Source organism: Balaenoptera physalus, assembly GCF_965194825.1.
Source record: "Balaenoptera physalus genome assembly, chromosome: 21".
Taxonomy (NCBI): Eukaryota; Metazoa; Chordata; class Mammalia; order Artiodactyla; family Balaenopteridae; genus Balaenoptera; species Balaenoptera physalus.
In genome coordinates, this window is record NC_138902.1 from 14047341 (window position 1) to 14073012 (window position 25672).

Genomic DNA, 25672 nt, shown 5'->3' on the forward strand with positions numbered 1-25672 from the left:
TCCCCATGGTGTGTGTTTTCCTTTCCGGAAAGTAGTAATAAATCCAACTTGTTCAACTCAGATGTGTTCCAGGTAGTTTTTGGCAGAATGGCATTGACACCTATATCTTCATAAATATCCCCCATTTTACACAAGTGGAAGCTCTGTTTTTGCACTGACCCACACACATGCAGGTGTGTACATTTATTTGTTCCTGTATTCACAAATAAGGTGACTAGTAATAAATACTGGAGTAAATATTCCACAAAATATAGAGGAATACATTTCAGAAAAAAAATCTACAAGTTTTAAAAAGCAATAAAATAAAAGTGTTGATAATATTTTATAGTCTTGGCATAATGGAGGTCTTGGTGATGAGACATAAAGCCCAATAGTCATAAAGGAAGAAGAATGTTACAAATTACAGAAAATGACAGACACCACTAATAAGACCAACAATAGACTGCAAAGAAATGTTATCAGCATATAGAAGAGAAAAAAGGTGATTGGAGATCATTAAAAATCTGCTCCTACTATATAAAGGGAAAAGAGGAAAACAAACAAAAATCCCTATGCAAAATGGTGAAAATTGTGAGGTGATTATTTAATTCATAAATAAAATTGTACAAAATGCAAATTCATGTTCAAACGCACTAGTAATCAGAGAAATAATAATAAAAAATGAGACACCATTTCCCAGTTACCTTGTTATAAATTAAACTGATTGCTCATAATAAGTCTTGATAAACATGGTTTGGGCATGCATCCTCGTTTACTTTTCATGAAAGAATATATACACACACATCCACTCATATAGTGATATTGGACTTTGGAACATTAAACACTGAAATATACACAGTGATTACCCCTGGAGAATCTGTCGAGTATAACCACAACTTCAACTTTTACTCCATATATTCTATGTTATTTCTATGGGGAATATGTATAAATACATATCTATTCACATAAACATGTGAAAAATTGGAAACATTTGGAAAATTTTAAATGAAGAAGAATCTTACCTTCTATTAAGGACAAGATCTTTGAAACCAGATTTTTGAGAAAATGGAAAATATTTGATTTTCAAAAGTTTTAAGAATATAAAAATATTAAAGAATTGTATAAATGCAATGTATTTACATGAAAAAATGTTTGGTTTGTTAATTTTATTTAAATTATCACCTAATTTGAGTAACAGCTAACTGCCATTTACCTTGTAAAAATACATATGTTGACATATCCTTTTTTTATTTCCATTGTAAAACTTGACACGATTACTATATTAAATGCATTTTTATTATATATATTGCCTAACTCTACTTTAGCTTTATTTATTCACAACGAGAAACTTTACTAAACGAATTACTAAAAAGACAATTGGGGATAGTTTTCTCTTAGGAATTCAGATGATATATTTCCATGTTGGCAATTTATGAATTAATTACCAAATATTTTCAGTAGTAAATGTAAATGATCAACTGCTATTTTAGGTGTTATTTAGTTAGTTCTTATAGTTGTATGTGCCTTTGGGTATTCTAGAAATAGTAAAATAGTAAAGCTTCACTGAATATAAGTATATTGTATAATTGAAAAGTTGAGCACAAGAGAGTATTAAGTAGACGCTGAGAAACAAGAACTGTTAAGTGGTTGAACTAAAATAGCATTTCTTCTTATGAAATTGTAGGAATGCCGGTTTAAGAACTGCTGTGATTATAATACATGTAAACTGAAAGACTCAGCAAAATGTGGTTCTGGATCATGCTGTACATCAAAATGTGAGGTAAGTTTCCAACATTTATGTTGGAAATTGAACTGTGATAATAGAAGGCTATATTAATTGAATTGATAGAAAGACTCTAGAAGTAATTCAGGGGAACAAATTAAAGAGTGCATAAACAACCACAGGTATATAAGGACAACTACGGTGAGATAGAGAAGGCATCTCAGATTAGTACTGATTATTCTATTATGTTGAAACCACAGTTTACCATCTTCTAATTTATCAGATAAAGAGTAGAATAAACATATACATTGCTATACAAAAAAAAAAAAAATCAACTCTCAATGCAATTGTAAAGTCAAATAAATGGTAAATGACTAACTAGAAAAGTATAACATGCATAGCCGACAAAATGTGGAGCAAACAAAATGTGTAGCATAGAGAATATGCAAAGAACCCTCACACATTAATAAGTAAAAGTCGAATCACACACCACACACACACACACGCGTGCACACACACGCACACAGGCAAAGGGAGTGCCCAGGCAATTTACAACAATGAAAAGTAGAATTGCTCAATGTGTTCACTGATCATCTGCAGTAATTAAGATAAACATAAATAAAAATGATAACGCAGTATCATCCAAATGGCAATCTTAAAAACAACAATGCCAGATATTGTCTAAGAAATGGAGATAGAGGTCTTTTCTGAATAGTGTTTGTGGAATTTTGAATTGCTATAATCCCTTTCCTGAGCAATTTTTGCATATCTTTGAATAGAGTATAAATTATCAAGTTAATTCATCATCATGAGTTCCTCTCTTATGTATATACCCTAGAAACATGAACGTGTGTGGAAAGCTCAGGAAAAAAATATTAATTTCAGGATTATTTGCAATAGCAAATCATAAAGGCCAACTTAATATTTACTGGTATTGGAATGATTACATAAATTATTGTATATTGTACAAGAGTTAATAAATGCAGGCCAAATTGCGTGCAATAGTATGATATGATCTTCAAGACATTTGTTTGGATAAGAAAGCAAGTTCAATAATGCAAAATATTTTAATTCCAGTTCTGGTAAATTACATATACATAAAAATCCCATATATTCTTTTTGCCCATTTTTTCAATTAGGGTATATTTTATTATAGTAAAATTCTTTTAGTGAATACTTCTGAGTATTATGACAAACATATTCAGTCTTATAACTAGCACCACAATCAAAGGATAGGCAATTTCATCACCGCTGCCTCCAAATCTCACCACCCCCCATACCCCTTTCTGGTCAATTCACACCTCCACCCACAGACCCTGGTAACTTCAGATCTGTTTTCTGCATCTCTAATTTGCAAAAGCAAATGACATTTTATTGAATGATATAATATGTGTAAACACTGTAATTAGGCATCTTAGCATAATGCATTTGAGCTTCATTTATGTTTATCAGTAATTCATTCCTTCTTTGTTGCCGAATAGTATTGCAGGTATTTTAAGGCAGTACCACAGTTTGTTAATACATTCCCCAATTTGTTAATACATTCCCCAACAGCTCCTATAAAAATATTATAAGCAGATTTTGTATGAATATGAGGGTTTTTTTTCACTTAGATAGATACCTATATGTGAAATTGCTGGGTCATACAGTAAGTGTATATGGAATTTTATAGGAAACTGAAAACCTTTATTCCAAAATGGCTATACTATTTTGAATTCCCAACAGCCATTCACGAGCCTTACCATTGGTCTGCAAACTAAATATAAATTCTAAAACTATACAACATATGATTCCATTTTATCTTTGCTACTGGTTTATTATTTAAACTTTAAAAATCATTTTACTGGTTGTCCCAGAGTTTACAAATCTTTGATCAGAGTCTGGTTTCATGTAATACACCACCTCATGTATAGAGAATGGATCTTATATAAAAGAACACTCCCACATACTATAAACACAAAATACATTGTTACTCTTTTTGCCTTATATAGTCTTATTTTTTTAGAGCAAGTAAGATGAGGAAAACAGAATTTTATAATTAACATCATTTGTTCCATTTTCTGGGTCTCTTTATTTTCTTCTGTAAATTTCTGTTTAGTACCATACTCTTTGTGTCTGAAGACCTCTCTTTACTATTCCTTGTAATTTCTGTCTGCTGAATCAGTTCTCTCAGTTATTATTTGCCTAGGAAAGTCTTTATTTCACATTCATTTTTGAAACATATATTTCTTAAAAATGGAATTCTAGGTTGAAAGAGTTTCTTTTTTATGTCATCCTTTATAAGATGCCATTTCATTCGTTTATTCCTCATCTTTGTCTCAGTCTGTAAAGTATTAAGTCAATCAAACTGGATTGTAGAGTGTGAGTGTGTGTGTGTGTGTGTGTGTGTGTGTGTGTGTGTGACTTCAACATACATATTGGGTCAGCATTTGGACGTGGTGAACTTCACTATGGAAGGCAATGGATGACTGATTTAGTCAGCAGGGTATAAAAATATGCCCATAAATGTACTCTTTATCGGAGCTATGCAAGGAGGACTTTTGGCTCTCAGATAATAATAAATATAACAAAGATGACAACGACACTGATGACGATAGCTATTCCATACATTGTTTACCATGTGTTGCTCTAAGCACTTTTACATTAATTCAGTTTAATACTAACAAGAGCCTTATGAGGGAATGATTATCATCCTAAGTTTACAAATGAGGGATTATGTATCTCACCCACACAAATAAGCTAGTAAAAGTCCAAGCAAGACATTGAAACCAGGTAGTTTTTTTCTAATTTTTATTTTATATTGGACTACAGTTGATTTACAATGCTGTGTTAGTTTCAGGTGTACAGCAAAGTGATTCAGTTATATATACACATATGTGTATTATTTTTCAAATCCTTTTCCAATTTAGGTTAGTATAGAATATTGAGCAGAGTTCCCTGTGCTATACAGTAGGTCCTTGTTGGTTGTCTATTTTAAATATAGTAGTGTGTATGAAACCAGCTAGTTTGTCTCCTGGGTCTCTCCAAGAAGAAAATGGTAGAGGCAATGTTTCTCCAATTTTGAGGAACAAGTATGTTTAAACTAATTTGTGTAGTCTCCCTCCGAATGCTGGTTAGTCTGATGGCCTCTCAGTGTAGAACACAAAGCTCTGTTGGAGGGGTCCTTTTGTCCTTTGAGACAGTTACTTTTCTTCAGGCTTCATCATGAATACTGCACCTGCCTTTTCCTACTCAGCCTTCGGTCTCTGTTATTCCCTCAGGTATCAATAATCAGACACATCTCATTTTCTCTTCAGTAAGTAATTGAGAATAGTCATTTATGGAACATGATTTTCATTTTCCTCCTAGATATCAGTAGCAGGCACTCCCTGTAGAAAAAGTGTTGATCCAGAGTGTGATTTTACCGAGTATTGCAATGGGACTTCCAATAATTGCATTCCTGACACGTATGCAATGAATGGCCAGTTGTGCAGGTTGGGAACTGCATACTGTTACAATGGACGATGCCAAACTACCGATAACCAGTGTGCCAAGATATTTGGAAAAGGTATCGCTCTTTCTTATATATTTCTCTTTCTCTTGTCTTTGATGAAGCAGTAGAAATTAGTAATTTTATTAAACCTCAGTTCTGAGTACATCTTCTTAATATTCTGCATGATACGTGGGAAGGATACATAAAGCACTTCTGTTGCATACAGGAGGACGTGGGAAAGCACCTGTGCAATTGGTTGATTTGTGAGCTGAACTAGCCACTTTTGTCATGGAACACCATTTTTACTTAAAATCATAATTGAGACAAACTATGTTTATAAGAGTTGGGTGTTTGGCAGACATTTTATCAAAAATGAGTGAGGTGAGCCTGTGACTTCAAGGAAAACAACTGGCAGAATTTGTTGCTAAGGATAAAACTCAGACTTTCAACTAAAATTTTGAGTTTTAGAAACATTATCTTCCACTGTGACTTGACAGCTTCCCAACACAAAGTTAAGTGTTATTAAAATTAATATTAGTATTAATATGATCACTACCTTGAACTCTTTGTCAAGTAGACTGCTTATCTCCACTTTGTTCTGTTCTTCTTCTGGGTGAACATATTCCTTCTTTGCCTCATTTTGCCTGATTCTCTGTTTTTATTTCTATCTATTAGGTGGGTTGGTTACATTTTGTCACACGCTTTCTCTGGGGCCCAGCAGCGGACTCCCCTCTGTTCTCCAGAGCTGTATGCTCAAAGGGTACCCTCTGGGTGAACTGCAAGGCCTGTGGGGTCCTGGGTCTGGCGTTGGCTCACTGATGGGAGGTGCCAGGTCCCACGGCACCTGGGCGGAGGCTTGAAGGGGCCTGCCTTACATATTTCTTTTGCCTTAAATTTGGATCCCTCTGTAGGAAATAATACATATCACACAACTCTAGAAGTGGAAGAACCTGAATCACAAGGTCAATAAAGATTAAATTGGAAGGAAAGAAGGTTAGTTTTTGTAGGAGTGTTTCAGATTTTCCAGGATAGTATTGTACATTCCTTTTCTCATGATTTGAGTTTTGGTTTTAGTTTTGGTTTTAGCTAGCTGGGCAAAAATCCATGTTTACATGTATTTTTTTATGTATATAGAGATTGGAATGGCAAGTCAGTAGATTCTGAAAGTTTACTTAATTTCCTTGTATTTTACACATTCGTAATCTAATTTTAATGGCCTGAAACTTTAAAAGTTCAGAGTGAATTTCATTCACATATAATCATATTTCTTCACTGAAGAACTGCTAGGATAACAGTAGTCTTAGGCAACTAATCAAAATTCATTTTTATATTTTGCTTTTTAAACAGTTTTGGAGACTAACTCAAAAGCTCATGCATATATGCATGACTCATGCATATATGCTTGCTTTTTAGACAGTCATTATTCATAATACTCCAACATGATTTTGTATTTTTAGAAGAATTAAATTAAATTTGAATAGATCAAAATTACTGACATTCAACTATAATCATTTGCTAATTGAGTAAAGGTAGTATAACACCAAATTTCAGTTATTTGCCCAGCTGTAATACAAGGTTTATAGTTTGGACCAAATACATGGTATGTGATTCGTATTGTCTTTCTAATTATTTGAAACTTGTCTTTAGTACAAGTTTCAAATTAGGTGACTTAACCAAATTTCAACCAGAGCTGCAGAGCTATGATCTCTCATAAATGACAGGTCAGTACTATTTTCTGTATGCTGTGTTTTTGGGGTGTTACTTTCTATTTGGTTGTTTCTTGTTTTTTTCTTTTTCAATGCTCATTTGTATTTGAAAATATTATTTGTCTTTGCCACAGTAACTTTTGATCAAGGTTTAATACATCACTTAAAATAAAATTACGGGAGTTCCCTGGTGGTCTAGTGCTTAGGATTCGGCCCTGTCACTGCTGTGGCCTAGGTTTGACCCCTGGACGGGGAACTGAGACCCTGCAAGCTGCTTGGTGAGGCCAAAATTAAATAAATAAATAAATAAATAAATAAAAATAATTAAATAATACTCTCTGTAAGATCCAATAAGTAGAATCTAGGACAGACTCCTTTATTAATTAAATAAACCTTTAACCCAGAATTGAGTTACTTGACATTTGACATCTTCTTGAGTTGTAATGAAAACAAGGGTGCTTAGGTAAGATGTAACCACTTATGTGCATTTCCTCTTGTATGCTCTAATATCTCCACAAAACTTACCCAAATGGGTCAAAAATCAGATCTTTTGATGTAGTTTATTTATTTATTCATCCATTTATTTCTCTTTTATTCATTTATTTGGCTCCTATCTGGAGCAGGCATTTTTTTCTTGTTGTTATGTTACCAAAAACTATAGGGCAAAAAGCAGTTCTTATAGTAGTCTACTATATGAGACATATGAATTAATGAAGAGTTGTTTAAATTTCGCATTATTTCTTTAAGTAAATTTAAACATTTAAAGCAACTGTAGAAGTTCAATCATATTAATCATCTTTGTCCATTAAACATATATAGCGTGTATGTGCACGGCTCTGATAATATTCAGCAAGTTGGACACAGTTGCATTGTTATTGTACTCACAGAGCTTATGGTCAAGAGACAAAGACATTAAATACATAAACACAAAAGAAACATAAAACCTCTAATTTTATGCAAAGTGCAGTTAAAGGAAAGAAAATAGACTGTTGAAAGAAAAATGAAGTGTAGAGAACAAGAAATATACTGCCAACTGTCATCAGATAGCCTCCAGCTGTCAGCTCACTCCTTCAGAATTTGTACCAACTACAGAGACACCTCACCCAAGCACGCACCCTTCCCAGGGCAGCACACATATCCAATGATTAACTGAGGTGGGGTAGAAAGGCCTGGTTTATGTTTATGCTCCACAGCTACCCGTGGCTGGGTCAAGTCTTTGTCGGGCCTGTGTCTTAGTTTGACTTCCTCTCTGCTCCATCCTGCTGCCTCCCTCTCACTTCCAGAGGTTCTGATCACTAATAAATAGTTTGCACATCATACCTCATCCAGACGCTGATTTCTGGAGTCTCCAGCCACTAACAGTCAGTACCGAGAGCAGTGTGAGAAAAGAGCCTACAAGATACATTTTCAAAACTAAACCACTCACTACCAGGCAGTTAACGAGCACCCCATCCCTGGTGGAAGCTGAGGATGTGCTCACCGAATGAACAGGGATACGATACTAGTGACAGGGTTCACCACATATCAGTGGGTACAGGTGAGATGTACCGGGAAATAGTAACTACAGGGACAATGGAATTGGATGACTATTACAAAGCAACACTGAAATCTGGGAAAAGATAACAAAAAGGTATTATTTGAATTCAAACTGAGTGGAGGGCCTCCCTGTTAACTGATATAGTTGAAATCAGTGGATAGAGAAAGTTGAAGACTTATCAAGCTGAAGGAATTCCAGAGAAGGTTAAATTGTCATTCAAGTCTGTTTTGCCAAGGTTAAGGATCTGGTTGGGAAAAGAATGGGACCTGCAGTTAGGATGGGAGGAGTTAAAAATATGTCCCCCAAACTTTTGAGCCTCCAGACTAATCTGAAACTTTTGAATCTATATAATGGTCCAGCCCTGCCCCAATATATCACATATTTTATATGTATATATAATACATATCATATATTATACATTATATAATATATATTATATATCACATATGATAATACCAACATCTGCTCCCAATTAAAAATGGCGTATGTTCCCCTTGCCTGAAAATAACGCAGAAACCTGTTACACAAATTGTATCCCCATTAGTATCTTCCCCTATGTGTTGGCCATGAGCTTAAAATAGAGTTAAGGCACAGTAAAATAGAGCCAGGATGTGCTGGAGCTTATAGGGGAATAAAAGAGCTCTACACCAGGGGTCCCCAACCCCTGGGCCACAGACCGGCACCTGTTACGAACCAGGCCGCACAGCAGTAGGTGAGCGGCGGGTGAGCAAACAAAGCCTCATCTGCCGCTCCCCATTGCTCCCTGTCGCTCGAATTACCGCCTGAACCATCACCCCCCCTTCCCACCCCATCCACGTCTATCCATCTGTGTAAAAATTGTCTTCCATGAAACCGGTCCCTGGTGCTAAAAAGGTTGGGGACCGCTGCTCTACACCAACAGAGCTGTAGGTCCTAGTCAGCAGTTACTACCAAAACCAAGGGATTCATATGGAACTGGATTCTGAGAGCGTGTTGTCATAAGACTGGATCAGGGAACGTAAGATTGGGTGGGAGAGAGTTTATTGTTATGGGCGCACTCTCCCGAGATAGAGGATTTAACATCCTGGCAAGGACCCTAGAAGGTAGTAAAAGTTTTTGCTAGATTGTTCCCAGAAGCATGGAAAATAACATGATGGCCCACTCTAAGTGAACTTTAAATGCGAGAATTGCCATAACAGAGTGGAGTAAAGGAAGAAAAGGCTCAGGGAAGCGGATATTCTCTAATGTATATGCTACATATGTAAGGCCAAATAATTAAGCCCAAGGCCATAGGGGATGTGCTGGTGAGAGGGGTGTCAGAATCACTGCATGTTTCAGTGATGGCCTTCTCTTTAGGCCAGGGACAATGATGGTAGGAGGTGATAATATAGAAGTAGGCTCACTAATGGTAATTGGTATGATAAGATCTTGAAAAGTATCAAGGTCAGATAGCAGTGCTTGATTGCCAGGAACAGCTGGATAAAATTATTATAATAAGCATCAGGGACAGAGTAGCAGACGTGGATACCTGATTTACAGGCAGTCAGGGAGACAGTTAATAGAATATAATTTCTATTCTAGTGTGTTCTATGGGCAGCCGACCAAGGTATCACTCCATTTGTACCATCAAAGGAAATAAAAAATGAATGACTCAGGGACTGAGGAGAATTACCTTAATGATTATCATAATCCCATGTCCAAATTCTGAGCATAAGCCAGTTTTCAGAACCATTGACTGAGTGGGCACTAAAGGGCCCAGAAGGAAAACCACACAACACTTTGGCAAATATACATGTTAACCATTCTCCTAGTGCACCCCCAAATGGGACCTACAACCATTTAATCAGGGGTTTGTTCACTGGGGAAAGGGAGATAACCAAGCATTTTGGAAACTGGTGGACAAGGTCCTATTTGGCATGTGTACCTGGAAACCCAGTTTCATCATGGTCTCTCTGTGAGAGCAGGGACTTTGAGGGGTCAAGGAACAAATAGAGTCCGTGCCAAGTTTCAGTTTATAATGGGTCCACCAGGTCCACAAGTCCATTTGGTAATCCTTTCTCAGTCCTAGAGTGTATCATTGGGGTTGACATGATGGTAGTTTGTACAGTGCCATCATTAGCTCCTTGGTCTGTTTGGTAAGGCCATGGAGCTAGCCTTTCCAGAAATTAGTGCTTCCCTTAAAGATCTAAAAGATGCAGACGTGGTTGGCTATATAATATCTACATTTAATGACCCAATTGGGTCATTAAGTTGACCCTGCAGAAACCAGATGGTCCCTGGAAGATAATAGTAATCTGTTGCAAATGCAGGCAAGTAGTAGATTAAGTAACGCACCCACACTGCCGGTGTGTCTATGCTAGAGCAGATCAGCGCGACCTCCAATATGTGGTAGGAGTATAGCCATTGATTTGGCAAATATATTCTTTCCTATCCCTATCTGAAAAGAGAATTAGAAACAGTTTGCATTCACATGGAATTCACATGTCATTAGTTTAGGGTTTTGCTCCAGGGCTGTGTTTACTATCCTGCCTTCAGTCATAATGTAGTTGAAGAGATTTGGACATCCCAGAAGATGTCACATTGATCCACCCTATCATTGATTTTTGTACTAACCCGGCTAAATAAGCAAAGTGTAGCTAGAATGTTGGAGGACTAAGTAAAATGCATGTACTACGAGGGGCAGGAGATAGACTCAAGAAATATTTAGGAACCCATCACATCAGTAAAATTTTAGGAGTCCAGTGATCAGAGGCATGACCTGACACCCTCTACAAAGTAGAAGACAAACTGTATGTATCTTGCATTTCATATGACAAAGAAACAAGTCCAGTACCTGGTAGGCCTCTGTGGGTTCTAGAGGCAGTAGATGGGGAAGTGCTGCTTGATTCCATTTACTGGTTGGCCTGAAACATTGCAAATATCGAGGGAGGTAAAAACAGGAAAGGCCTCTGCAGCATATCGAAGCTGCAGTGCAGACAGCCCTGCATTTTGAATCATAAAACAGAGAAATCCAATACCAGAAGTGTGGGTTATGAGAAAAAAAAAAATGCCCTGTGGGGCTTCTACCAGGCCTCTCCGGAGAATAACAGTGCAGTTCCCTGGGGTTCTAGAGCAAAGCTGTGCCATCTAAACTGGAAAATTATACCAATTTGACAAAACAACTCTGGGCACACTACTGGCCCCTGTAGAGGTAAACAACCTGGTTTTCGGACATCAAGTGACCAATTGTTGACAACTACACATCGTAAGCTCAGTTATGTCAAATCCACTAAGTTAGATGGTTCAATAGATAGAAGTCATTCATTCATCTGGATTCAAGCTCAGGAAAAAAGAGAGGGCAGGAGACAAATTCATGAACAGGAAGTCTAGATCAGTATGTCTCTCTACCCTCTTCCACCTTTGCTTCTTCCTCGGCTCTGACCAGCAGATACGTGGGCTTTCATTACGAGCAGCAGACGCAGGAGGAACAAGCCTAGCCTCGTTTATGTAGGTGTGTTGGCTCAGTACTGGTTATAAGTTGAAAGAGGACAGTAGCCGCACTGCAGCCTCACTTGGGAGGATGCCTTAAAAGATTTTGACCACGTGGTCATCCATTTCCCATGAAGGAGAAACGGCCAGAGGTTGGATTAGTGGGGTACCCATGGACAGTGACAAAGGGCCAAGCAGGTTGGTGGGAAGCCTGGATGTTGGAAGATTAGAGCCAAGAGTTCTGGGATAGAAGTTAAGTGAATAGACACATGGACATGAACAAAAAAATGTGAAGATCTTTGTATTAATCCACCAGGTTAATACCCACCAAAGAAGCACCCACCATGGATTAGACACAGAACAATCAAATAGACGTAAAGACTTAGCCAGGTTACAGCAGCCAGCATCTGTCGTCCTCCACCCCAGTGCCTGTAGGGTGGACACATTTCTGAACTTTCTCTATTTCTTTTTATTACTGTTTCTGAAATAACGGATTCTTATCCGAATTTACCGTATCTCTTTCTTGAGTATTTGTACCATGTGGTCACATTGAGCCAAGATTAACCAAGACACATTCTGTTTCCTGACCACCTTGCCTAAGGCAATAAGTTCATTAAGGACATTATCCACCTTTAAATGATTGAGAAGATAGTTTCTCCAGAAGTTTCAGCATCGCACAGAGTGCATAACTCTCCTTCTTGCCCCCTACTGTCAGGCTTCAATTACAATGCCACATTTTAGGCATATTTTGCAGTAGAATTACACATCTACGTACCAATTCCTGTGTTTGTTGGAATGGAAATGAACCTCAAACCTCTGCGATTTCCATATCTAATACACTTACTCTGCTACTCCTCATCGCCTTCACTATGACACCCAGACTGACTGATGAGCCGCTACTTGAAACAGTGCTTGTCCCCCATCAGAGAAAAAAAAGAGAATATGGCACTCAATCTACTAGTTCTGAAGGTTTTGCCCCAACTGACATTTCAAATCTCTCATTTCATTAAGCAGAGCAAGTTACAAGGTCAAGCCTGACGTACATTGGACTAGGAAGGATGCATTCCCACAGGGAGGGGTCAGCAAATTATTTTTAACCATAACATAATTTACTACAATAGATATAATAATTTTCTATTTTCTGTAAGGTAAGACAATTGTTTCTTTCTACTTGCATTGACAGGGAACACACAGGAAAAAAAAAAAAAAAGCATGATCAAGACCATGATTTTTTTTGCTTATGCAATGAGTTTCATTAACATTTTATTGACAAATATTTTATTGGCATCAAGAATAATAATTTAGGACATATTTTCATTTTAAGGTGCTGAAGGTGCTCCATTTGCCTGTTTTGAAGAAGTTAATTCTCTGCGTAATAGTCTTGGAAACTGTGGTTTTAAAAATTCCCAACCATTACCTTGTGAACAGAAGTATGTATATAGAAAATGATTGTTTCATTGAGTTATAAAAATTATATATTTCTTGTCAAGAGACACTAAATAGTAATGGACAGTAAATCGTATATCTGGAGAATATTTTCAAATAACGTTTTGTGTATTTTCCTTCCATGTAATTCAGTTCTCTTTTTTCTTATTTTTTTCCCTGCTAGTGTGTTAGTAAGGAGACTAGACTAAGAGAAATTTGATATTTCTTACTGAAGGTAGAAAGTGGGCTCAGTGCAGAGGGAACAGATGAAATCACCCATCTCCTAGTCTTTCCCTGAAAGGCTTCCATCTGCATACTAAGAAAGCTGCTACCTGAAGGTCAGGTTTCTAATTTAGGACACATCTAGGAGCTGACTGCAATCCTCCCAAGAGACTCGAGAAACTGATAGACACTTTCCCTGCCATCTCTTTGTAGCCCACTCCAAGTCACCAGTATCTCCCTATAAAGAATTTGTACACATTTCTACACCCCAGCTTTTGCACTGCTGCCTGAGGGTCAGATCCCCAAGGTCACCTTGCTCTGATAGCCAAAGGGACTTCCATTCACAAATCTCACAGGAGTGTAGCAAACAAAGGAGTTCCTAAGTGGCTATGCCCCCAGGGTTCAGCACAGAAGGAGCAGACAAAAATGCCCATCTCCCAGTCTTACCTGGAAAGGGGTCCGTGTGCATGCTTTAAAAGCTGTTGACTGAGAATCAGCCTTCTAATTTAAAAAGCTTCTAAGGCCTGCCTTTGATCCTGCCCAGGGACCAGGAATGCCAGCAGCCTCCTCCTCCAGCATCTCCCTGTAGCCTAATTCAAATCACCAGTATCTTCTGCTGGAAGCTTGTACACATGTCTGCACCACAGCTTTTGCAGTTAACACCCAAGAAACAGGCTTCCAAACAGCTTGGCACTGTTAATCAATGGCACTTCCATTAATGAGTCCCATTTATTGTAGAAATCAAATAAGCACTTCTTAATGGACACAGGAACACCCCTACACCTACACACTCTGTTGCTATACCCCCAGGCCCAGTACATAAGAAGCAGGCAAAAATGCCCATTACCCAGTTTTTCCCTGTAGGGAGAAATACTGGAGTATACTATATCTACTATATAGAAAATCTGAACAGACCAATAGCAGATAAGGTGATTGAACTGGCAGTCGAAAACCTCCCAACAAACAAGTCCACTGGGGAATTCTACCAAACATTTAAAAAAAGAATTAACAAATTCTTGTGAAAGTCTTCCAAAAATTAGAAAAGAACACTTCCAAACTCATTTTACAAGGCTAGTATTACCCTAATACCAAAGACAGACAAGGACATAACAAGAAGAGAAATAGCAGGCCAATATCCTGATGAACATAGATGCAAAAAAAATTTTTTTTAAATAGCAAATTTAACAGTACTTTAAAAGGAACATACACCATGATCCAGTGGGAGATATTCCAGGGATGCAAGGATGTTTCAATATCCACACATCAATGAATGTGATACACCACATTAATAAAATGAAGGATAAAAATCATATGGTCATCTCAGTAGGTACAGAAAAAGCATTTGAAAAAATTCAACATCCTTTCGTTATAATAACTCTCAACATATTAGAGTAGAAAGACTGTACCTTGACATAATGAAAGTTATATTGCAAACCCACAGTTAATAGTATACTTGACAGTAACAGCTGGGAGTATTACCCCTAAGATTAAGAAAAAGACAATAATGCCTTCTCTTGTCACTTCTATTTAATAAAATATAGCTGTAATAATCAAAAGAGCATGATACTGGCATAAAACTGAGATATATCAATGAAACAGAATAGCCTAGAAACAAACACATACATACACAGTGAATTAATTTTCAACAAAGGGGTCAAGATTATAAAATGGGGAAAGAATAGACTTTTCAATAAATAGTGTAAGGAAAACTGTATTGCTACAGAAAAAAAAAAAGTTGAACTGGACCTCTATCTTACACCATATACAACAATCATCTCAAAGTGGAAGATAAAAAACACTTGAATGTAAGACCTGAAGCTGTAAAACTCCCAGAATAAAATATAGGAGATAAGCTTCTTGACATTGGTCCTGGCAATGATTTTTTGGATAGGCACCAAAAGCAAAAGCAACAAAAGAAAAATTAGACAACTAGGACTACATCAAACTAAAAAGCTTCTGCTTAGCACTGGAAACCATCCACAAAATGAAAGGGAATGGGAGACAATATTTGCAAATCACATATCTAATAAGGGGTTAATATCCAAAATATACAAGGAACTCTTACATATCAATAGCAAAAAATATTTTTAAAATGATAATGATAATCTTTATTAAAAATGGGCAGGGCTTCCCTGGTGGCACAGTGGTTGAGAATCTGCCTGCCAATGCAGAGGACACGGGTTCGAGTCCTGGTCTGGGAAGATCCCACATGCCGCGGAGCAACTGGGCCCGTGAGCCACAACTACTAAGCCTGCGTGTCTGGAGCCTGTGCTCCGCAACAAGAGAGGCCGTGACAGTGAGAGGCCCGCACACCGTGATGAAGAGTGGCCCCTTCTCGCCACAACCAGAGAAAGCCCTCGCACAGAAACGAAGACCCAGCACAGCCAAAAATAAAATTAATTAATTAATTTAAAAAAAAATGGGCAGAGGACCCAAATAGACATTCCCCCCCCCCAAAAAAAATACAAATGGCCAACAAGTACACGAAAAGGTGCTTAACGTCACTAATGATGAGGACCATGCAAGTCAAAACCACAATGAGATATCACCTCATACCTGTTGAGACAGCTATCATCAAAAGACAAGAGATAACAAATACTGGTGAGGATGTGAAGAAAAGGGAACACTTGTACACTGTTTGTGGAAATGTAAGTTGGTAGAACCACTATGGAAAACAGTACGGAAATTAAAAATACAACTACTTTATGATCCAGCAATAGCCAAAGTATGGAAACAATGAGTGTCCATCAAGGGAAGGATGGATCAAAAATGTGGAATACATGCAATGGAATATTCAGCTTTAAAAAAGATGGAAATCCTGACATTTGTGACAACATGGATGAATCTGTGGGGCAGTATGCTAAGTGAGATGAGACACACAGAGAAAGTCAAATACTGAATAGTATCAACTATATGTGTATTCAAAAAAAAAATGAACTGGTAGAAACACAGAGTAGAAAATCTGTTGCCAGTGGAAACTAGGGAGAAGTTGGTAAAAGGGTACAAACTTTCAGTTATAAGATGAATAAGTCCTGAGGATCTAACGTATAACGTGGTGACTATAGTTGATAACACTATATAATTTTTATATAATTATACAATACAATTATTATATAATTATTGTATAAATGAAATTTGCTAAGAGAGTAGAACTTAAACATATTCACACACAAAAATGGGATAAATATGTGAAATGAAGAATGTGTTAATTCACTCAGTGGGGTGAATCATTTCACAATGTATACATGTATCAAATCATCACTTTGTACACTTTAAATAACATAATTTTATTTTCAATTATACCTCAATAAAGCTAGAAAATGACAGTAGCAGATAAATAAGTTCTGGAGATCTACTATACAGCTTAGTTCCCATAGCTTTAAAAATATGTCACCGTATACTTAAAAGTTTCCAAGAGGGTAGATCTTTTGTTAATTGTTCTTAGCACACACAAAATAATAATAATTATAATACAAAGGGAAGGAGGAAACTTTGGGAAGTGATGGATATGTTTATGTCCTTGATGATGCTAGTAATTTCATGGGCGTGTCCTTATCCCCAAACTCATCAAGTTTTACACATAGGTACAGTTTTTTGCTGGTGATTATACCTTGAAGTGGCTTAAAGAATAGTAACAGAGCCAAATTCAAGAACTAAGAGAGTGGGAAGAGAATATAAAAAGACTCAGATAAAGTCAAACGATCCAGGGAGAAGTAGGACTTTCTTTAACCTCCAGGACATAGTCAGAAAAACCGTAAAATCCTTAGGTAAGCACCACACTCAGCATGGTTGAAAAACAACTTGGTTCCTTTATGAAGATTATAAATGGCTGAAGGAGGTGTCTAGTTCAATGGGACTGAGTGTCCTCCACCACCTGCCTCCACATGAGTTTACTATGGGTTAAGTATGACGTGTAGAGAATGCAGAATTTTCCACATGCTCCAACACATGAGGACTAATGGATTAAAAGAGGAGCTCTGGGATCACAAAATGAATGAATGAATGAATGAAGTGAGATCTCATGAAGAGACCCTGATTATCTCTAAAAGACAAAATATAATCAGCCACACTTTGTTAGATACCAACTGAGAGCACCAGTGATCAGGCAGACTGAGTTACACCACAATGGATGCCAACAGAGACAGGAGATGGTGGTAAATCAGCCACACTTAATCTCTCTCTGATGGCCAGAGGCATGTGTACCATCCTTGGTCTAAGACTACCATGGAAGAAGGAAAAGGAAAGATGGAAGGAACTGTGAAAGTTAGCAGGCATGACTTATCTGGACTTCATCTGAGATGATAATAGTACATGAATTTTCCCAAAATAAAATCACTAGATGAGACTGGAATTCAGTAGCTCAATTCATCTGCTGTGCCAGTTCCAAGAATTCAACCATAAATGCAAAGTTTGAGAGAAGGACTTTGGAGGAAGAGTTTGTATTTCAATAGCCAGACTAGAAAAAGACCTACCATGCAAACTTGGTTTAAGATATATTCCATAGAAAGAGAATAGAGCAACAATCAAAAGAATTATTTCGATCTGAAAACCTAGAAAAATTCGGCTGGAGGGGAGAAAATCTTGGAAAGAAATTTGGGAATTGAATCCCACTCTCATTTCAATCTTCACTTCTTGATGCTATTAAGCTAATCCCTGTGATTTTAAAGAGCCGCCCCATGGAGAATTCCCTGGCGGTCCAGTGGTTAGGACTCTGTGCTTTCACTGCTGACGGTGTGGGTTCAACCCCTGCTCAGGGAGCTAAAATCCTGCAAGCCACAAGGCAAAAAAAAAAAAAAAAAAAAAGGCCCCCCCGTGGTCTTTTAGGACAAGTGGATGAAATTTCTCAAGGGAAGACTTTTGGAGAGATAATAATGGCATGCTCCACAGACACATATCAATAACTAAGAATCGTTGTTTCCACTGAGGATGAGAATTGATAGATTGGAGTGATTCGAAGAGCAAGAAGTTACATCGATGATTTTCCAGGGCATAAACTAGGAACATTGGAAGTCTCTTAGACAAGCCAGCATTCTACCCAATGATAGATTATAAATGGCTAAATAAACTGTTTATGGGATAAACTTTGGAACGCTTCTGCCAAAACTGGGATCTAAAAGTTTCTGAATTCTCAAGAGAGGAGTGCAGAATGACTGGAAATATCAGCAGGTTGGAAGAATCCTGGGATTGAAACGGAGTGTCTGTGTACGAAATAGATTTACGGACTAAAGATCATGACAGGTACCATGAGCATAATCAGAAAGGGCTCAAAAGATGCACAAAGTGTAAATAGATGCAGTCAGCCACTCTCAACAAATGCTGCGTAAGAAATAGGGAGACTAGTCAAGCTTTAGCAAAGTGGGAGCAGGTGATGAATTTTCCCAATTGAGTTCTAAAATAGGAAATGAAGGCATGTCTGAACATTTGAGTTCAGGGTGTAGTTTTCAATTCTGCTACAGTGCTAATTAATTGTATCACATTTAGCTGTGCACCATAAAATAATGTCATTGTGGCATTTTTCTGGTTTTTTACTATCCATTAAACAACATATTACAGTTTACGTAATACAATACTTATTTAAAACTTTGTTTCATTAAAAGACAAAATGATAAGACATTTTTTGCTTTCCCTTTCCAGGGATGTTCTTTGTGGAAAATTGGCTTGTGTTTGGCCACATAATAATACTTACAAAAGTGATGTTCGATCTGCAGTTTACTCATCTACTCAAGGACATGTATGCATAACTATTGGGTCATCAGTGAGATCAGGTGGAAGAGATTATGCCTATGTGGCCGATGGCACTGTGTGTGGTTCACAAATGGTAACAAAACATGTTCACTTATCTTTATTTGTGCTAAATTATGTAATTGTCAGACACTATATTCCATGATGACTATCACAATCATACAAAATGGATTTGAACCTGGTGCTGCCACTTATTTCCCATATGATATTGAAAAGATAATTAAACTAAGCCTCAGTTATCCAATAACATTGATTTTGGGGTCAATCTGTCATCAGTCCTGATGTGAGAAGATGTGTTTTTAAGCACAAGATTCCACTAACTGACAGGTGATTTCTTTTTAGGTCTTTGAATTCTGATGGTTTTAAATCATAAAATTCTAATTTTGAGTTTTTAATTTTTCCTGCTTTACAAAGAAACATAATCGAGCTTTCATATTTCTTCTGCTTATGTGTATGGTCAAAATATAAGTGTGAGAAATTTGGGAGAACCAAACAAGAAGTCTGTACTGGGAGACCACAGTTATAGTGATGTACAAGCATGTAGTACTATTCATGCAGTCAAAAAATAAAGGGAGAACAAAAATCGTTCAGAGGCATAGTGAGTCAGTCTGGAAGTATGAGTGCACACATTTCAGAAAACATAAGGCAGCAGTTGTAAATCAGTGTGTTTCATGTAAATGACATTTAGTACTTACTTGCTGGATTAAAAATAAAACAAAACCTTAAAATGGTTACTCAATTAGCTAGTTCTTATATCTGTGTTCAGCAATTTTATTCCCTCGGAAACTTGCTTCTTGTGGTCGACAGCTTCTAAAATGCTCCAATGCTCCCACTTCCTGGTATTCACACCCCTGTGTAATACTCTTCCTTTGTGTGTGCTCTGGATACAGTGACTGGCTTCTGAGAAAGATAATATGGCAGGGTTATGGAATGTCACTTACAAGATTAGTTTAAAAAAGACAGTGACTTCTGCTTTGCATTCTCTCTCTCTGTCTTTCTCCTGCCTTCTCAGATTGCTTGCTTTGCTGAAGCAAGGTACGTGATGGAGAAACTCATATGGAAAAGCAAATATTTTCTCCTATAGCTTTTTCTGTACCCTCTTCACAGACTTTAACAGAGCAAAAGCTTTTGATTTTCATGATGTCAATTTATCAATTTTTCCATTCATAGAGCATGCTTTTTGTGTCAAGTCTAAAACCCCTTCATCTAAACATAGGTCATGAAGATATTCTCCCAGTTTTTTTTCTAAAAATGTATAATATTGTGCTTTACATTTAAGTCTTTGTTTAATTTTAAGTTTATTTTATAACGTGTGAGGTTTAGGTTGAGGTTCTTTTTTTTGTACTTTGGTCAAAAATAAATTGGGTATATTTTTGTGGGTCTATTTTTGGGTTGCCTAGATTGTTAAATTAATCTTCATGTCTATCCATCCACCAGTATCATATTCTCTTGATTACTTTAGCAATTTAGTAAGCTTTAATAACAAGCAGAGTGATTCTTCTCATTTTATTTTTCTTTCAAAATATAGTTTTAGCTATTCTAGTTTAGCCCCGCACTTTTCCATATAGATTGTAAAATAAACTTATATGAGACAACAAAAAACTTTTCAGAAATTTAATAAGAATTGTGTTAAAGCTAGAGTTGAATTTGGGAAGGACGAATATCTTTACTACATTGAATCTTCCAATCCATGAATGTGGTAAGCCTCTTCAATTATTTAAGTGCTCATTGATTTCTTTCATCAGCATTTTATAATTTTCAAGATACAGGCATTGTGCATCTTTTGTTAGACTTGTATCTCAGCACTTTATTCACTTTGGAGTAAGTATAAGTGATATTGTGTTTTTAATGTCACCTTTCACATATTTATAGAAATGTGATTTTTATGTGTTGAACTTGTACCCAAAAGCTTGCTGCATTATTTTATTAGTTCTAGAACTTTTTTTTGGGTAGAGTCCTTAGAATTTTGTATGTAGACAATCACTTCATTTTCAAATAAAGACAGTTTTTTTTTTCTTTTATGGTCTACACATATTTTATTTTTTTTCCTTGCTTATTGCACTGGCTAGAGCTTCATGTACTATGTTAAATAAGAGTCTTGAGAGTGGACACCCTTGCTTTCTTCCTGATCTTAGGGGAAAACTTCCAATCATTTACCATCAGCTATTTTATTAGCTGTAGGTTTGAATATGACCCTTAGCCACTTGAGAAAGTTCCCTTCTTCTCCTTGTTCACTCAGATTTTTTTCATTATAAATAGGTGCTGAATTTTGTCAAATACTTTTTCTGTGTTAATTGATATAACAAATGATTTTTCCTTTTTGAGAATATAGTTCTATTTCATCCAGATCATCTAAAAAACAATATGTGGAAATACATTAATGGTATTTGAGAAGTCTAGATTCATAAGAAAAACTAGTGTTTGTAGATAGCACATTTTCCTTTATTCTGTGTTAGCTGGTGTAGCTTGATAGGAATGAGGAAGCACGAATGATTAAATTTAGGTGGAGAATTTTGGAAAATGGTTCAAAATTGCCAGAGACTTTGATCATGACTATCTAGGAGATTTAAGAGTGCCAAACACCTCTGTGCAAGTTTTTTTTTTTTAACTTTTTAAATATGGTAAAATATACATAATATAAAATTTACAGTTTTAAACATTTTCAAGTTTACAATTCAGTGGCATTAAGTACATTCACTTGACCATAAATAATCTATTCCGTTAGTCAATTTGTCTGAATTTATGCTGGAAACACATGGTTATCATTGGTGTAGCTTTATAGTAAGTTTTGAAATCAGGAAGTGTGAGTCCTCCAACTTTGTTGTTTTTTAACACTGTTTTGGTTATATAGAGCAGTGGTCCCCAACCTTTTTGGCACCAGGGACTGGTTTCATGGAAAACAACTTTTCCACAGATGGGGGGAGGCGGTGGGGGGATGGTTCAGGAGGTAATGCAAGCAATGGGGGGGATGGTTCAGGCAGTAATTTGAGCAGTGGTTCAGGCAGTAGTTCAAATGATGGGGTGCGGCAGATGAAGCTTCATTCGCTCGCCCGCTGCTCACCTCCTGCTGTGCAGCCCGTTTCCTAACAGGCCAGGGACCAGTACCAGTCCACAGGCTGGGTGTTGGGGACCCCTGATATAGAGTCTCTTGGGATTCTATGTGCATTTTAAGATGGGCTTTTCTATTTATGAAAAAAAATATGTCTTTGGAATGTTGATAGATTGCATTGAATTTATAGATGCTTTGGATAGTATTGATATCTTAACAATATTATGTCTTCCAGTCCATGAACACAGGATAGCTTTCTATTTTTCTGTTTTTGTTTTTTAAATTTTTTTCAGTATTTCTTTTTAGTTTTCAGTTTATGCTCCTTGGTTAAGTTTAGTTGTCTAATAATAGTGGATGTTATTCTATACTGAATTGTTTTCTTAATTTCCCTTTTAGAATGTTCATTGTTAAAGAAATGTCTTTGGGTTTTGTATGTTAATATTTTATCCTGCAGCTTTACTGAATCCTTGATTAGTTCTAACAGGCATTTTGTGTATGTAGAGCTTTTAGAGTTGACATATAAGATCACATCATCTGTAAAGAGATAATTTTACTTCTTTCTTTACAATGTGTATGCCTTTCATTTTTTTCTTGCCTGATTGCTCTGGCTAGAACTTCCAGTATTATATTGAAGAGAAAGGGCAAAAGTAGACTGGCATACGCAATGTCATTTTACTCATTGGCTCTGTGTTAATTTTCAGAAAATAATTGCAAAATGCTAATTTTCATTCTTATTTGATATATTCTTCTTTTCAATGATTTCATCATATGTTATGCTGATATTTTTAAAGAAGTCAAAAGAACATAAACTAGGAGCCTAGTTTAAAAAACAGAAAAAGGTAAATGAGGGAAAAAGTGAGTAATTTATCACTGGATTACCCACTTTGACGTAAGAAGCGTTTTGCAATGGATCCAAATTAAGTTAGAATATTTCTCTTGCTGGATTATTCAGGTCAATATTATAACAGGGATTCATGATAATTTATAATCCAAAATATTAATTTATATTTGAAACCCAAACTAAATTAATAAATTATGTTCCAGTTTCAGTTTTTGAGGGGACAAATCATTAATATTAATCTAACCAATTATTCATAACAGAACATTAACTCCCTTGATGGTGATTCTCAATTCAATTCCCAATTGTGAGTTTCAAAACCAAAATTATATGACATTATTACATAAACTGTGTTAAGGCAAGCACTCTCAGGGGGGCTTTCTTAAAGTTATTATTGTTTAGATTTTTGTATTGGAATGCCAGAATCTTTGTACCAAAATCAGAGTAATACATAATAAAAAGTCTCAACAAGAGCATCTTTCGTACGTATATAACAAATAGTTAATTCTTTCTTCACATCAAATTTGTGAATAATTATGAAGTACTGTTTGCTCTGTTTTAGTATTGTATAAATAAAACCTGCAAAGAAGTTCCTTTAATGGGGTATAATTGTAATGCCACTACAAAATGCAGAGGAAATGGGGTAAGTTACTTTTGTTTTCGTAGTTCTAAATTTCATGTTATTTTTGTGGGTATTTCAAAGTCAAAATCTATACTGTTTGGGAGAATTGAAAATCTAGGTTGCTTTTAAACAGACCTGGCCTAAGAATAGCTAACTAATATAAAGAAAATCAGCTGATTTCCAACCAATCCAAACACTATTACGTGAATTGTCCTATGTGTGTACTGAATTTATTGTAAGCACTCACAACTTATGAATTAGTAACATGTTTAAATAAAAAACATTTATTATTTTCTCATGCAAATAAATGCATATTTTACTTATATTGTGAACATATTTGTTCTCCCTCATACTCTGCATAATTAAAATTTATGGCTATATAATATTTTACAGAAGGTATACTTAAAAAACATGTTAGAGAATTTCTGATGTTCTTATGAAGAGGTTTCTAATAGAAAATATATCCTCCTGCAAAAAATATTTTATTTCTTCTCAATTGTTTATCTGTTTTAATCTGGTAATACAGATTTGTAGTTACCTTTATATTTAATTTTTACTTCTTAAAATGTATAATTTGGGTCTCTTTGTGTTACTATTTTCCTAAAAGAAAATTAGTGTATGATTTAGTCAGCATTATATGAATGATCCCAAATTAACCAAATTTATCAGTATTCAATTTTATAATTTTTAATTGATTGGTTTTAGAAGATATAAAGTGCTGCTGCATTGTCTTTAATTTTCTATGAGCTGTAAACAAAAAGGATAGCTACATTTTCATGTTTTGTCTTTTTATTTTCTATACTTATAATTATTGGTCTGATCTTTTGGTTTCTTTTGTTCAATTATCTGTTTTTAAGCCTTCAGCCTTAATATTTTTTATAAAATCTCAAACCAAAGTTATAGATTATTGATACATTTTATTTAGTAATAATTAACATGCGATATTATATTAGTTTCAGGTGTATATTAGTTTCAGGTGTACAACACAGTGATTTGATATTTTTATACATTATGAAATGAACACAACAGTAAGACCAGCTTTATGTACGTCTTATTTTACAATACAAAGTTTTATAAAAAAAAAAAAAGCACATCCAAAATGTAGCTCCTTTGACTTTGATGTTCCTGAGATATTCTATGCATTATGTTAATTTTTTCTAAAATTTATATTATAGGGAAATTATAATCTATTTAGATTTGATATTATAGATAAATGTTCTTTCTAACATGATATTGTCCATCTACTTTAATGGGAGGAGTAGGGTACTGGAATACCACTTTTTTCAAAAAGTAAAGAAAAATGTATGTGGGAGGTATTCATTTAGAGGAGGTCTCACGTATCAACAAGGGAAAAATGTTGCCTTTCCACATTAAAAATCCCTCTGTTGTCACAGGACTATTAAATTTTAATTCCATTCTCCCAAAACTTTGTAAGCTCTGTTGGACTGTCCTATTGCTTTCAGTCCTGCCAGAGAGAAATGTGATGCTAGTTTAATTCCTTTTACCTTGTGCCGAATGTTGTGAGATTTCTTTATTTTCTGAGCTTAGAAATATTGCTGACAAGTGTCTAAGGTATGTGTTTTTCATTTCATTTTTTCTACTAGGAATTCAAATTACACATCCAGTCTGAAATAGCATGTCATTCTTCATTTAATAAAATTTAATAATATAAAATTTAATAATATTATTTATTTGGTTATTGCTTCTGCTCTAGCTGACCATCTTTTTCTTTCATTAAGTTAGTCAAAATGCAGTGATGGTAACCTCTGTTGCTTTATGTGGCTTAGATAATTGTAAATTAATTCAGGACGGGGGAAAAATTTTGGATTAGGTTTGAAATAATAAATAAATGATTCTCTAGTCCTAATTTCAAAACTTTATATTAAAATATTTATCACCTGTGCACTAAA

At 35.8% G+C, this 25672-nt stretch overlaps 1 protein-coding gene across 3 annotated transcripts in view; it reads left to right on the forward strand.

Moving 5' to 3' along the window:
• Window positions 1–25672, forward strand: part of LOC309651461 (disintegrin and metalloproteinase domain-containing protein 18-like) — an 83052-nt gene that overhangs the window by 41956 nt on the left and 15424 nt on the right. For all 3 annotated transcript variants that reach the window (XM_082444204.1, XM_082444202.1, XM_082444203.1), the window contains 5 exons: window positions 1664–1759; window positions 5051–5249; window positions 13189–13294; window positions 19146–19329; window positions 23703–23783. In XM_082444204.1, the coding sequence (XP_082300330.1) occupies window positions 1664–1759; window positions 5051–5249; window positions 13189–13294; window positions 19146–19329; window positions 23703–23783 (666 nt within the window). The remainder of the gene's footprint in view (window positions 1–1663; window positions 1760–5050; window positions 5250–13188; window positions 13295–19145; window positions 19330–23702; window positions 23784–25672) is intronic.